We start from the raw sequence: 15633 nt of genomic DNA on the forward strand, positions 1-15633 counted from the left end.
TATATCCTTTCTGATTGGTGTTTCTGGCTAGTTGGGATATATTCCTAGAAGTGGAATCACTGGGTCAAATGGAAGTTCCATTTTTAGTTTTTTGAGGAAACTCCATACTTTTCTCCACAGTGGCTGCACCAGTCTGCATTCCCACCAGCAGTGCACGAGTGTTCGTTTTTCTCCACATCCTCTCCAACACTTGTTGTTTGTTGATTTGTGTTTTTTTTTTTAATATATTTTATTGATTTTTTACAGAGAGGAAGGGAGAGGGAGAGTCAGAAACATTGATGAGAGAGATACATCGATCAGCTGCCTCCTGCACATCCCCCAGTGGGGATGTGCCCGCAACCCAGGTACATGCCCTTGACCGGAATCGAACCTGGGACCTTTCAGTCCGCAGGCCGATGCTCTGTCCACTGAGCCAAACCGGTTTCGGCTGTTTGTTGATTTGTTGATGATAGCCATTATGACAGGTGTGAGATGATACCGCATTGTCGTTTTGATTTGCATCTCTCCTGTAATTAGTGACTTTGAGCATGTTTTCATATGTCTTTCGGCCTTCTGTATGTCCTCTATTGAAAAGTGTCTATTTAGGTCTGTTGCCCATTTTTTGGTTGGATTGTTTATCTTCCTTTTGTTAAGTTGCATGAGTTCCCTGTAAATGTTGGAGAATAAACCTTTATCGGTGATATCACTGGCAAATATGTTCTCCCATGCAGTGGGCTTTCTTGTTGTTTTGTTGATGGTTTCCTTTGCTGTGCAAAAACTTTTTATTTTGATGTAGTTGTATTTGTTTATTTTCTCTTTAGTTTCCATTGCCCTAGGAGCAGTATCAGAGAAGAAATTCCTTCAGCCTATGTTTGCGATTTCGTTGCCTGTGGATTCCTCTAGTATTTTTATGGTTTCCAATTTTACGTTTAAGTCCTTTATCCATTATGAGTTTATTTTTGTGTATGGTGTGAGTTGGTGGTCTAGTTTCATCTTTTGCATGTATCTGTCCAACACCATTTATTGAAGAGACTGTCTTGATTCCATTGTATGCTCTTGCCTCCTTTGTCGAATATTAATTGGGCATAGTGGTTTGGGTCGATTTCTGGGTTCTTTATTCTATTCCATTGATCTATATGTCTGTTCTTGTGCCAGTACCAAGCTGTTTTAAGAATAGTGGCTTTGTAATACAGCTTGATATCTGGTATTAAGATCCCACCTACTTTGTTCTTTCTCAGGATTGCTGCAGCTATTCGAGGCCTTTTTTTATTCCAGATGAATTTTTGGAACGTTCGTTCTAGATCTGTGAAATATGCTGTTGGTAATTTAATGGGAAGTGCATTGAATTTATAGATTGCTTTGGCTAGTATGGACATTTTGATGATGTTGATTCTACCAATCCATGAACACGGTATGTTCTTCCATCTGTTTACATCTTCCTCTATCTCTTCTTTCAGTGTCCAGTAGTTTTTTGCATATAAGTCTTTTACCTCCTTAGTTAAGTTTATTCCTAAGTATCTTAATTTTTTTGGTGTGATGGTAAATGGGGTTGCTTTTTTACTTTCCCTTTCTATAAGTTCACTACTGGTGTAAAGAAATGCCATAGATTTCTTGGCATTAATTTTGTATCCTGCTACATTGCCAAATTCATTTATTAAGTCTAATAATTTTTTGATGGAGTCTTTAGGGTTTTCTGTGTACAGTATCATGTCATCTGCAAATAAGGACAGTTTCACTTCTTTTTTTTCCAATTTGGATGCCTTTTATTTCTTCTTCTTGTCTGATCGCAATGGCTAGTACTTCCAGTACTATGTTGAACAGGAGTGGTGAGAGTGGGCATTCCTGTCTTGTTCCTGTTCTTAGGAGAAATGGTTTTAATTTTTGACGACTGAGTATGATGTTGGCTGTGGTTTGTCATGTATGGCTTTTATTATGTTGAGGTATGATCCTTCTATTCCCATCTTGCTGAGAGTTTTTATCAAGAAAGGGTGTTGAATTTTGTCAAATGCTTTTTCTGTGTCAATTGATATGACTATCAATTATCTCTCGATTTGTTTATGTGATGTATCACGTTTGTTGATTTGCAGATATTGTACCATCCTTGCATCCTGGGATAAATCCTACTTGGTCATGGTGTATGATCTTTCTGATGTATTGCTGGATCTGATTTGCTAGAATGTTGTTGAGTATTTTGGCATCTATTTTCATGAGGGATATTGGCCTATAATTCTCTTTCATTGTGTTGTCTTTATCTGGTTTTGCTATTAGGGTGATGCTGGCTTCATAGAATGAGCTTGGAAGTGTTCCTTCCTCTTGAATTTTTTGGAATAGTCTGAGGAGGATAGGTTTTAGTTTTTCCTTGAATGTTTGGTAAAACTCCCCTGTAAAGCCGTCTGGCCCTGGGCTTTTGTTTGTTGGGAGCATTTTGATGACTACTTCAATTTCTTCCATAATTATTGGCTTATTGAGATTTTTAGATTCTTCCTGATTGAGTTTTGGAATGTTGTATTTTTCTAGGAATTTGTCCATTTCCTCCAGGTTGTCTAGTGTGTTGGAGTAGAGTTGTTCATAGTATTTTTTAACAATTCTTTGAATTTCTGTGGGGTCTGTTGTTATTTCGCCTCGTTCATTTCTGATTTTGTTTATTTGAGTCCTCTCTCTTTGTTTCTTGGTGAGCCTGGCTAGGGGCTCATCAATCTTGTTTATCCTTTCAAAGAACCAGCTCTTGGTTTCATTGATCTTTTGTATTGTTTTTTTCTGGTCTCTCTGTCATTTATTTCTGCTCTGATCTTTATTATCTCCTTCCTTCTGCTCACTCTGGGCTTTTGTTGTTGTTCTCTTTCTAATTCTTTGAGTTGTAGAGTTAGATGATTTACTATCATTTTTTCTTGTTTTTTGATGTAGGCCTGTAGTGCTATAAACTTCCCTCTCAGGACTGCTTTCATTGTGTCCCATAGATTTTGGATTGTTGTGCTGTTATTGTCATTAGTTTCGAGGGTGTTTTTAATTTCTTCTTTGATCTCATTGGTAACCCAATCATTATTTAGTAGCATGCTATTTAGCTTCCAAGTGTTTGAGTTTTTTGGATTGTTTTTATTGTAGTTTATTTCTAATTATATGGCATTGTGGTCTGAGAAGATGCTTGGTATGATTTCAATCTTCTTGAATTTGGGGAGACTTTGTTTGTGACCCAATATGTGGTCTATTTTTGAAAATGTCCCATGTGCACTTGAGAAGAACGTATATTCCGTGGTTTTGGGGTGAAATGTTCTGAAGATGTCAATTAAGTCCATCTGATCTAGTGAGTCATTTAGGATTGCTGTTTCTTTGCTTATTTTTTTTCTAGAGGATTTATCTAGTGATGTCAGTGGTGTGTTTAAGTCCCCTACTATGATTGTGTTGTTTTTGATCTCTCCCTTGTTATTTTCCAGGAGGTTTTTTATGTATTTGGGTGCTCCTGCATTGGGTGCATACATGTTTATCAGGGTTATATCCTCTTGTTGTATCGATCCCTTTAGTATTATGAAGTGGCCTTCCTTATCTCTTATTATGGCCTTCACTTTGAGGTCTATTTTGTCAGATATAAGTATTGCTACCCCAGCTTTTTTTTCATTTCCATTTGCCGGAAAGATATTTTTCCATCCCTTAACTTTCAGTCTGTGTAAGTCCCTTGTTCTGAGGTGGGTCTCTTGTAGACAGCATATATATGGGTCATGTCTTTTTATCTATTCAGCCACTCGATGTCTTTTGATTGGAGCATTTAGTCCATTTACAATTAAAGTTATTATTGAAAGGTACTTGCTTGTAGTCATTTTTATTTTTGTGCCTGTGTTCTTTCTTACCTTTATATTTCTTCTTTTTACAGCATTCCCTTTGAAATTTCTTGCATTGCTGGCTTGGTAGTGATAAACTCCTTTAGCCTTTTTTCATCTGCAAAGTTTCTGATTTCCCTTTCAATTTTGATTGATAGTCTTGCTGGATAGAGTATTCTTGGATTCAGTCCTTTGCTTTGCAACACTTTGTATACCTCTCTCCATTCCCTTCTAGCTTGATGTGTTTCTGTTGAGAAATCATTTGATAATCTGATGGGGGATCCTTTGTAGGTAACTCTCTGTCTCTCTCTTGCAGCCTTTAAGATTCTCTCTTTGTCGTGTACATTTGCCATCATTATTATGAAGTGTCTTGGCGTGGGTCTTTTGAGGTTCATCTTGCCTGGGACTCTCTGTACTTGTGTAACTTTTTTCTTCCCCATATCTGGGAAGTTTTCTGTCATTATTTCTTCAAATAGATTTTCTAAACCTTGCTGCTCTTCTTGTCCTTCTGGCAGCCCTATTATGCATATGTTACTTCGTTTCATATTGTCCCAAAGCTCCCTTAGGCTCTCCTCCTGCTTTTTAATTTTTTTCTCCAGTTGCTGTTCAGATTGAGCTTGTTTCTCTACCTTATCTTCTAACTCACTAATTCGGCCCTCTGCGTCTTCTAGTCTACTGTTGAAACCTTCCATTGTGTTTTTGATTGTAGCTATATCACTTTTCATTTCTTCCTGATTCTTGCATAGGTTGTTGATTTTCTCATCATCCAGTGAATGAATTGTACAACCATTACTCTGAATTCTTTTTCTGTCATGTTGCACGCTTCAATTTCATTTCTTGGCGACTCCTCATTTTCTTTCCTCTGGGGATTGTCGTCTCCCCATTCTGACTATCTCCAGCTGGTTCAAATGTTGAGTTGTGTGGGCCTGGGCCGTGTGCAGTGGGAGCTTTGCACCACCCTAGTGTCACTGAAGAGCTCTGACACTAAGATGTGTGGTTGTGGTGGGTTGGTGGGAACCAGGCTCGCTCAGAGTCAGTGTTACTAGCGCTCAATGTGGCCTCGTGTGTGCACTTAGAATCAGGGACCCCGCCTGCACCGTGCTGAAACAGAGATCCCCCTGGAGTGTGTTGAAAATCAGAACCCTCTAGCGTGCACCAGGAGTCAGAGTTCCCCAAGAATCCAGTATCAGAGTCTCTGTTGCTTCGCGAAGACTTGCATTGAGAATCAGGGTCCCTGTGTGAACTTGCACCAAGAATTAGAGTCACTGGCTCTTAGTATGAATGTACAGGGAATCAGGGATTCCAGGCGCAGGTGATAAGAAACACAGTCAAGTCACTGGTGCTTGATGTTGCCTCCTGCCCGGAGAATTGGGGCCCTGGGGCCCGTGCTGCGAGGAACAAGTTTCCAGTGTTTGCGCGTTAGCTCCCAGGCCAAGGCTTCCTTAGCCTGTGCTGTGCTGGGCAAGTTCCCGGTGTTCGCGCACTTCCCGGCCAAGGCTCCCTTAGCCTGCGCTCCAAGGGACAAGTTTCCAGGCTAAGGTCCCTGCAGCAGCACTGAGGCCCAGGCAAGGGGTGGGTCTATCAGTTACTATGGCGCTGCCCGTGAGCTGCGGGGAGGGGGATGGGCTCTATTACTCACGGATCTGCCTCGGGGATTTCTGGACTCTTGTTGTCCGTGGTTCTGTAGCTGTGGTCGCAGGTCTCTGTCCCCAGTGGCTGCAGGGTCCTGGTTTGTGTCTGAGACCAGACTGGGTGGTGCTGAGGCCAGGATCCTAGTCTCAAGCAGCTCTGTTTCTCAAGATGGTGTAGTCTCTGTTCCCATGCTGGCTGCCCAGTAGTGTCTGTGCAGTGAGCGGGGCTCCGCCATCTAAGACTGCCTGGTTTAGCAGCCCCTTAGAAGACCTGCAGAATCTAACTGTCCCTAGCTCATACACACACACACCACACACATCCACATACTCCTCTATCACTCCCTCGTGCTCTCACACTCTCCCTCCCTGCCTTCCTGCTGGTTGCCATCTTCGCCGTCCTCTAAATTATTTAATGATTTAATTTAACCTTAATTTTGGCTGAATGAATGGATTTGTTGTTTCTTTTTTTTTTTTTTTAACTTCCATTTCTCTTATCTAGATAATAAAAGAACACAGGTCAAATCAAGTTTGTTTTAAAATCACTAGTTCCAGTATTATGTTGGTGGCAAATTCACAAAAATAATAAGCAGAAGAAAACTGCACCATATATGAGAATCATATTATTATTCTCTGGCGCAAAGTGTGTCTTGAATGTTTACCTCTATACTGGTCATCTGATCTTCAACTTTTGGCTTAAAGAAAACCACCTGCTACAAGTGCTCCTAAGAGTTCCAAGGGTTGAGTTCATACAAACAAAAAAAGAAGGTATGTCTATCAGCAGGAACAAGTTTGAGGTGCCACTTCCATGTTGCATTGAGACAAATATGCTGACCTAAATATGAACCCAAGACTTTTTCTGGTTTGCTTTGTTTTCATTTTCCTTAAAGGGATGTAAGGAGAGCTATGCTTCAGCCTTCATTTCACTTATTATTTTCCCTAATAGCTGTTGAAAGAATGTAGTTCAAAGAAAACAATGCCCCCTGAAACATGGTAGTAACAGATATGCCACCGCTGAGTTGAATGCAGAGATAAAGAGAATTGGAAACTTACTTGTTCACTGGATCGAGAGAGACAGCTCTTGATGACTTCTGTTTCCAGAATTGTACGCTTATTAATATCCACGTGCTCATAGTACTTAGACAGCCGGGTCTGCCCTTGTTTATTCACCATGAGGAAGAATTTTATCATTTTTTTCTGGATAGTATTTTTCCAAATATAAATCAAAAGTTATGGCAAGGGTGGCTATAATTAGAACCTGAAGGATGAAAGAAAAACAGAACAGCAAGATCAATTTTCACAAAGGATCATATTAAATGTGTTCTACAGATGAACCAGAAGTAAATAAAAAATGTCTTCTGATGTCATTGGTCTTCACTAATAAGGTTTTATTTATTTATTTTTAAAATATATTTTGATTCTTTACAGAGAGGAAGGGAGAGGGATAGAGAGTTAGAAACATCAATGAGAGAGAAACATCGATCAGCTGCCTCCTGCACACTCCCCACTGGGGATGTGCCCACAAACAAGATACATGCCCTTGACCGGAATCGAACCTGGGACCCCTGAGTCTGCAGGCCGACGCTCTATCCACTGAGCCAAACCGATTAGGGCACTAATGAGGTTTTAATAAATAATTAACCATAAATGTTCATTAATTATCTTCCAAAACATTTTTAGTATCCACAGTACTCCTACTCATGTTTGATCCATTGACTCATCAGTCTTGTTGGACTGATGTGTCAAGCACCAGAAGAATATGGAGATGAAGTAACGATTTCTGATCTTCACAACTAGCAAAGATGCTAGCTAGGTAAACAAGTAACAACAGTATGAGGTAATGAGTTATAACTGGTACACAGACAGGATGGGCAAGGCACATCACAGGAGTGTTGGGAACGGCTTTTCAAAGAAGGGACAGTTAACAAGTCCTTAACTGCCAGGTCAGTGTGGCTCAGCAGTTGAGCGTCAACCTATGAACCAGGAGGTCACAGTTTGATCCCCCATCAGGGCACATGCCCGGGTTGCGGGCTCGATCCCCAGTAGGGGGCGTGCAGGAGGCAGCCGATCAATGATTCATCATTGATGTTTCTATCTCTCTCTCCCTCTCCCTTCCTCTCTGAAATCAATAAAAATATATTGGGGGGTGGGGGTGGGGAAGTCCTTAACAATGAGGAAGTGACTCTGGGGCAGAGAAAGCAGGGATATGAAAGCTCTGGAAAGTTCAATGGCTGTAGTTCAGGGGGCAGGAAGTACAGTCACAGGAAACTCAGCTGCTCACATAAGATGATAATAGCGTTAGAAGACCTGTGAAAGAATAGGAACTATTTTATGGACAATGGAGACAAGATCTATAGTGAAGCTTTTTTCCCTTAATGTTGGAAGCAGTAGTCATAGTAGCAACTATAATAACAAGGCCCTATAACAAGTCCTATAAGGTCTGTACTAAGCAATGTACACATATTGTTAAATTTTCACAATTCTCTGAGGCAGGTACTTCTGTTATCCCCATTTTAAGGACAAGCAAATTGAAGTTCAGGGATTAAGACACCCAAAGTCCCTGGATTATTTTGCCAGGGGTGAAGCCCAGTTTAGAGGACAAACACATGATTCTTATCATCCAGGAGTTCATACTGTGGCTTTATTTCTAACTAAGCTGTATTGAATCTTATTTTTGTCCCTTTTACACTTAATATAAATTCTGAAAGAATCAATTGCAAAAAAGTACAATATTGACTAATGGCCAGACCTTTCATCATGAGCATCCGAGTTGCTGCACTGGCTCATCTGACAATATCATATTCACATTTTATAATATCTGTGAAAATCAGTGCAGAAGACTGAGGTTAACAATAGCTCTTAAATACACTTTTGGTTGCTGTGTTCATCAGAACAGGATGTCATCTAGAGAAGGCCATACAGCTGTGCCAGGGGCACACTTGTGGCCATTCACTCCCTTTTCCAGGGTGATACGCTCACTACTGTAGGTGGATGGCAACATACTTTATGCTGCTTAATCATTTGGTATTATGTGCTGCTTTTATTCTCTTTACAAATTATTCCCAGTAAATTATGACACATGACTAGCAAATTAAGATTACCATCCTTCCTTTCATTCCCTTTCAGCAAAGTTATTTTAAAACTATCTTTATGAATCTTAGAAATTACAATCCTATACCCTGGATACTAGCTGTCAGGTAAAAGGAAAATATATTGTCTCAAAGGAACTCATGGCTAAGGCTTTGCCTTTAAATGCTCTGGTTGCATTGAGTGGTAAAAGAAGATGTAAAATGATCCCACTGAGATGCTACACCGAGCGATCACATTGGTCCTACCTCACAAGCACAGCATTCCTTCCCACTGACTTCAAGATCAAGGATGACATATAAGGACGTGTTGAATTGATATTCATTAGGGTGCAAGTCTTGAAAATAGTAGGCATCTAAAATTTTGAATACAACACTTTTTTGCATGCTCATAATTACACAACATATAACTGTAGAATTACACAGTGGTAATAAAATGAACACACAAAATTATGAATTATTTGTATTATAAAATAAACACCCACATGTACAATGTGGAGATTCAGAGACAAGCGCATGTTTGAGAACGGAAGATGAATGCTTTAGGTTCCTCGCCTGCTGAGCAATCATCAGGAAGGAGGGAATCAATTATGAAATACAGAATGAGCTCAGACAAGTGCTGGCTGTGGTCAGGGAGCAGGTATGAACTCCCTCTCTTTATAAACTCTTTGCATTCAACAGCACACATGGCTGGGGAAGATGTTTTGATAGTCAGGAATTTATATTCCACACCCAAGAGCTTGTGTGAATGTGCAAAGAAAAAGGGCACTTCGCTGGGGAAAGCATTCATTACATGACAAGTGCAAGGATACCTAAAGGCCAAGACTAGGCTGTCTGTCGATGAGCTTTACAGTAGGATATGGAGACATCAGTGCCCCAGGATCCCATTTGATGTAAATGCAATGCCTAGAGAACAGGGAGCCTGGAAAGACCAAAGTACATATTGAACTGGGCACAGCTTTCAAATTTCTGATGGTGTATTTCTGGGAGTTAGAACTGGAAGAGTCTTTATAGATTGTCATACCCAAAGATGACAAATAGATTTCAACGTGGGTGCCAATGGTGACTAACTGTACTCGCTGTTTTGGGCACATGTTGGGAAGGAGTCTGGAGCTGTTTTCGGGTTCAGAAGAAAAGAATGCCATGAGTGATTAGTAATGTCGGTCATGGTTAGAAAGCAGGGTGTGGCAACATATGCACTGTATCTGTCATCCCTCATTCTGCAGATGGGAAAACTGATAATCTGAGATGTAGAGTGAAGTCCTGAATTCTGATCTCCAACTCATTTAAATGCTGTCTCTAATTGACCACATAGCCTCTTTGCCTCACTCATGCATTATGTCATTAAATGTTCAATTAAGCTTAATAAACATCAATGTCAGGTAGCTTTGGGAATGATGAACTCAATGTTCTCTTTTCTAATGCCACTGCACAACTAATTTGGGAGATAGCAAACAATTCACTGCATGAAAACAGTAGGGTATGAAGTTTCTAGAAATGAAAGTGGTATTTGATGGATGGCTAACATCCTTTCTAGTAACTCCAGAATTCATTCTCTCTCTCTCTCTCTCTATCTCTCTCTCAGAAAAAAACATTTTCTTTGTTCCATAAAAGTGATTGAAATAAAATCCCCAAGTTATAAAGTAAATTTCCACCAAGAAAATGTTTAGTATTCATCCTATCTAATAAAAGAGAAACATGGTAATTGGCATACGCCCGCTAGCCTTCCCATTGGCTAATCAGGGCGATATGCAAATTAACTGCCAGCCAAGATGGCAGCTGGCAGCCAGGCAGCTTAAACTGAACATGAGGCTTGCTTGCTTCAGTGACGGAGGAAACCAACGTTCCCCGCCTTCCTTGCCGGCCTCTGAGCTTGCAGTTTAAGAAACATTGTAACAAATATAGAAGCTAAACAAAATCCCAGAAACCAGCTTTCAGAGAGCTGGGATCTCAGAGCTGGAGTTGATACAGAGTTTCAATTATAGAACCTAAACAAACCAGATACCTACTTTCAGCAGCAGAGGCCTCAGAGCTGCAGCCAAGCCTCAGAGCTAAAGCTGGCCCAGAATAAAAAAAAAGAAAGAAAAAAAGGAGCAGTTGGGAGCTTCATCCCTCAGCCCCTCACCCAGGCTGGCCAGGCACCCCAGTGGGGACCCCCACCCTGATCCAGGACACTCTTCAGAGCAAACCAGCCAGCCCCACCCATGCACCAGGCCTCTATCCTATATAGTAAAAGGGTAATATGCCTCCCAGCACCGGGATCAGCGGAGCCAAGAGGCCTCCCGGCACCGGGATCAGTGTGACAGGGGGCAGCACCCAAACCCCCTGATCGCCCTGCGGCTCTGTGTGTGACAGGGGGTGGGGCCACAACCTCCCTATCTGCCCTGCTCTGTTTGTGACAGGGGAAGGCACACCAAACCCCTGATCAGCCCTGCTCTGTGCCTGATACGGGGGAGCTCCCCAACCCCCTGATTGGCCCTGCTCTGTGTGTGACAGGGTTCAGAGCCCAAACCCCCCTGATGGGCCCTGCTGTGTGCGTGACAGGGTGCGGCGCACCAACCCCCCCCCCCCCCAGGGGCCCTGCTCTGTGTGTGACAGGGTAGTGCCATAACCTCCCCATCGGCCCTGCCCTGAGTGTGACAGTGGCGGCACCCCAACCCCCTGATCGGCCCTGCTCTGTGGGTGATAGAGGGCGGCGCCCCAACCCCCTGATCCGCCCTGTTCTGTGTGTGACTGGGGGCGGTGCCCCAACTCCCCTATCGGCCCTACTCTGTGAGTGACGGGGGGAACTCCTCAACCCCCTGATGGGCCCTGCTCTGTGCGTGACAGGGGGGAGCTCCCCAAACCCCTGATGGGCCCTGCTCTGTGCGTGACAGGGGGAGCTCCCCAACCCCCTGATCGACCCTGCTCTGTGTGTGACAGGGTTCAGAGCCCCAACCCTCCTGATGGGCCCTGCTCTGTGCGTGACAGGGGGTGGCGCCGCAAACTCCCCATCGACCCTGCCTTGAGTGTGACAGGGGGCAGTGCCCCAACCCCCCAATCGGCCCTATCCTGAGCGTGACTGAGGGTGGCATCGCAACCTCCCAATCCGCCCTGCTCTGTGTATGACAGGGGGCGGCGCCCCAACTCCCCAATCGGCCCTGCTCTGAGCCCGACCAGGGGCTGCACCTAGAGATTGGGCCTGCCCTCTGCCACCCAGGAACAGGCCTAAGCCACCAGGGCATTATCTCCCGAGGGGTCCCAGACTGCGAGAGGGCACAGGCCGGGCTGAGGGACCCCCCTTTCCCCCCAAGTGCACAAATTTTTGTGCACCGGGAATCTAGTCTATATAATAAAAGCCTAAGCGACCGTTATGGCAGAATGACCAGTTGCTATCATGTGCACTGATCACCAGGGGGCAGACACTCAATGCAGAAGCTGCCCCCTGGTGGTCAATGTGCTCCCACAGGGGGAACGCCACTCAGCCAGAAGCCAGGCTCACAGCTAGAGAGCGCAGCGGTGGTGGCAGGAGCCTCTCCTGCCTCCATGACAGCGCTAAGGAGCAGCGAGCTGAGTGGTAAGGAGTAGTGAGAAGGCGGGCGGTAAGGAGCAAGGGCTCCGGGACTGCGAGAGGGCACAGGCCAGGCTGAGGGACCCCCCCCCCCCCAGTGCATGAATTTCGTGCACTGGGCTTCTAGTACAATAAAACAGTCACAAGCTCATGTGAACTGAATGGAACTTGATTGGCTCTACTACTTACTAGCTTCGTTTTCCTAGTCAAGTTACTTAAATCTTTCAGTACTCAGTCTGAGGTAAAATGGGAAAAGTAACAGTACTTACCTTCTGGGTTGTAAGGATTAGACTCTAATCCTTACAGCAGATCTCAACCTGTGGGTCGAGACCCCTTCGGAGGTGGAACGACCCTTTCACAGGGGTCGCCTAAGACCATCTTGCATATCAGATATTTACATTACGATTCATAACAGTAGCAACATTATAGTTATGAAGTAGCAACGAAAATAATTTTATGGTTGGGTCACAACACGAGGAACTGTATTTAAAGGGCCAGAAGGTTGAGAACGACTGGGTTAGAGGAATAATTATATGTAATGTTCTCAGAAACTTAGCATTGGCCAATGTTATTATGATAATATAGCACCTTTTCCTCAGTGAAGCCTTTCATGCTTATGCCAATTCCCTCTTTCTAACCACAAAAAGCTGGTTACCCTTTCTAAGAACCCATCACTCTATCTTACAAAACCTGTCACCCTATAGCAGTGATTTTCAACCAGGGTTCCGCAAGAAGCAAACTGTTTTTATTGATTTTAGCCCAAAAGGAGAGGAGAGGGAGATACAAACATTGATGAGAGAGAAGCATCATAGCCTGCCTTCTGCATACCAGTTACTGGGGATCCAGTCAGTAACCCAGGCATGTGGCCTGACTGGGAATCCAACCAGTGACCTCTTGGTACATGGGACGATGCTTAACTAACTGAGCTACACTGGCCAAACTGCAAGAATTTTTAAAACACGCAATATTTGACTATTTAGTCAGAGACACTGACCTCTTTTCTCTTAGATTATCATATAAAACAAAATGACAGCAGCCAACACAACAACAGCCATCCAGTGTAAATGAATTAAAATTATACCTATTTTTCTGTCAGATCGGCAAAAAATATATTATTTGGTGTGCCACAGAATTTTAGTAATTAGTTTATGTGTGTCATGAGATGAAAAAGGTTGAAAATCGTTGCCCTATATAATCATTATTTAATTACACGCTGAGCCCCGCTATCAGACCAGTGATTTTCACTCTCTTATTGTGATAAGAAAGATATTTTACACTGTGACCCCATATACAGGCACATAATATCTGAAACAAAAGTTCACAAAACAATGCTTATCCATACTATTTTCTTTGACATTTCATTGGGTAAAAACTGTAGTTGTGAGGGATTTGGGTTACACAGATGTATGGGTTTTTTAAAACTCAGCAAATGTACTTTAAAGATTCATGCATTTATTATATGCAAATTTTACAAAAAGAAACTAATACTCTGGTTAGTTATATAAATGTTGAAGTATGTGGGCAAACTGTGTTGATATTTATACTTCGAAATGCACTAAAAACTAAGATAAATTGATAGATAGATGGTTAGATATATGATAAAGTAAATATAGTAAAACATTAATGGAAGAATCTAGGTGGTGAGTAAATGGGAATTCACTTTGAAATTCATATATATATAAACTTAGTGGACCTTTAATTTGTTTCAAATTTTCCACAGTGTAACCTGGTAGAATGTAACAAAAAAACATGAAAATAATTCTAGCTTTTAACTCAAGCATTTCAGTCCTGGGAATCTAAAAGTATAATTAAAAATCCATATGCATGAAAATTCATAGCAATATTATTTATAATAGTAAAAAAATGAAACTAGCTCAGATACTTCAAACTCAGAACTAAGTGTTAAATGAACACTAACTTGATGTCTTTCACCATTAAATAAATACTCAGACTATGCAGAAGAATAGAAAACTATAGATTAAAAAGGAAAAATGTAGATAAAATAATGTTAAGTCACAAAATCAGGGTACCAAATTCTATACTCATATTGATTACAATGATGCAGAAGGGACATCTAAATAGCTAAAGATTAGCCCTGGCTGGTTTGGCTCAGTGGATAGAGCGTCGGCCTTAGAACTGAAGGGTTCCAGGTTCGATTCCAGTCAGGGGCATGTGCCTTGGTTGCGGGCACATCCCCAGTGGGGGGTGTGCAGGGGGCGGCTGATCGATGTTTCTCTCTCATTGATGTTTCTAACTATCCCTCTCCCTTCCTCTCTGTAAAAATCAATAAAATATATTTAAATAAATAAATAAATAAATAAATAAATAAATAGCTAAAGATTAAAAAGAGGCCAGATAGAAATCATACAAAAACAAAAAGAAATAAAACAAAAGAAAAAGAAAAAAAGAACAGACAGATGAACCTTGAGAGCATTATGCTAAGTCCGTGGTTGGCAAACTGCAGCTTGCAAGCCACATGCGGCTCTTTGGCCCCTTGAGTGTGGCTCTTCCTAAGCCTTAGAAGTACCCTAATTAAGTTAATAACAATGTACCTACCTATATAGTTTAAGTTTAAAAAATTTGGCTCTCCAAAGAAATTTCAATCATTGTACTGTTGATATTTGGCTCTGTTGACTAATGAGTTTGCCGACCACTGTGCTAAGTGAAAGAAGCCAGTCACAAGGACATTTATATGGAATGTCCAGAATAGGGAAATCGACAGACGGAAGTAGATTAAAGATTGCCAGGGGATGAGATTTCAAGGGGTAAGGCCTAAGAGGTATAGGGTTATGGTGATGGTTTCACAACTATCCTATCCTATATAATAAAAGCCTAATATGCAAATAGTCCCCTCCAGTGGTCATTTGACTGGAAGTTCTACCGCTCACTATGATGTGTGCTGACCACCAGGGGGCGGTGCAGAACATGGCGGGCATTGGTGACGTAGCACTGGCAGCAGGCGGCAGTGGAGGCGCTGCCAGCCCCAATGGGCCTCGACAAGAGTGGGACCGTGGCGGGTTGGTGGAGCAGGTGAGCGGATGACATCAGGTCAATGCGGGTGTGAGTGGGGGTTGATCACCCCGCAGATGGTGACCAGCAGCAGTAGTTGGGGGTGGGGCCGCCGCCCGGCTCCCAGGTGCTGAGGGAGCCTGTAGAGGGCCCGGACCCGATCAATCGCCCCACAGGCGGGATGGTGGAGCAGGTGAGGGGGCAGCGCCAGGCCAAGGTGGGGTGCTAGGTGGGGCTGCAAGGCTGGGGGTGCAAGCTGGGGCTGAGAGGCCGGGGGTGTGAGCTGGAGAGATAGATAGACAGACTAGACAATCAGAAAGAGCTCCCAATGGCCAAACTAGAATTATCTGAACAACAAATAACATACTGGATTATAATCTTTAACAGGAAGACCAGCAACACAAAAGAAAAATGGACCTGAAAATACATTTGAACAAAGAGGATAAATGAATGGCTACCATCATTAACTTTTAGGAAAATGCAAATTAAAACCACAAGAAGCCCAGCAGGCATGGCTCAGTGTTGGGCGACAACCTATGAAACTGGAGGTCACCGTTCGATTTCTGGTC

At 42.7% G+C, this 15633-nt stretch overlaps 1 protein-coding gene across 7 annotated transcripts in view; it reads right to left on the minus strand.

Moving 5' to 3' along the window:
- AP4S1 (adaptor related protein complex 4 subunit sigma 1) overlaps nucleotides 1-15633 on the minus strand; it is a 63297-nt gene that overhangs the window by 28862 nt on the left and 18802 nt on the right. For 6 of the 7 annotated variants that reach the window (XM_036353949.1, XM_036353894.1, XM_036353912.1 and 3 more), the window contains exon 2: nucleotides 6473-6677. In XM_036353949.1, the coding sequence (XP_036209842.1) occupies nucleotides 6473-6610 (138 nt within the window). In that variant the 5' untranslated portion in view covers nucleotides 6611-6677. Of the gene's footprint in view, nucleotides 1-6472; nucleotides 6678-8754; nucleotides 8862-15633 lie in introns of those variants that run through there. The other variant, XM_036353904.1, reaches the window with a different exon arrangement.

Source organism: Myotis myotis, unplaced genomic scaffold, assembly GCF_014108235.1.
Source record: "Myotis myotis isolate mMyoMyo1 unplaced genomic scaffold, mMyoMyo1.p scaffold_m19_p_1, whole genome shotgun sequence".
NCBI lineage: Eukaryota > Metazoa > Chordata > Mammalia > Chiroptera > Vespertilionidae > Myotis > Myotis myotis.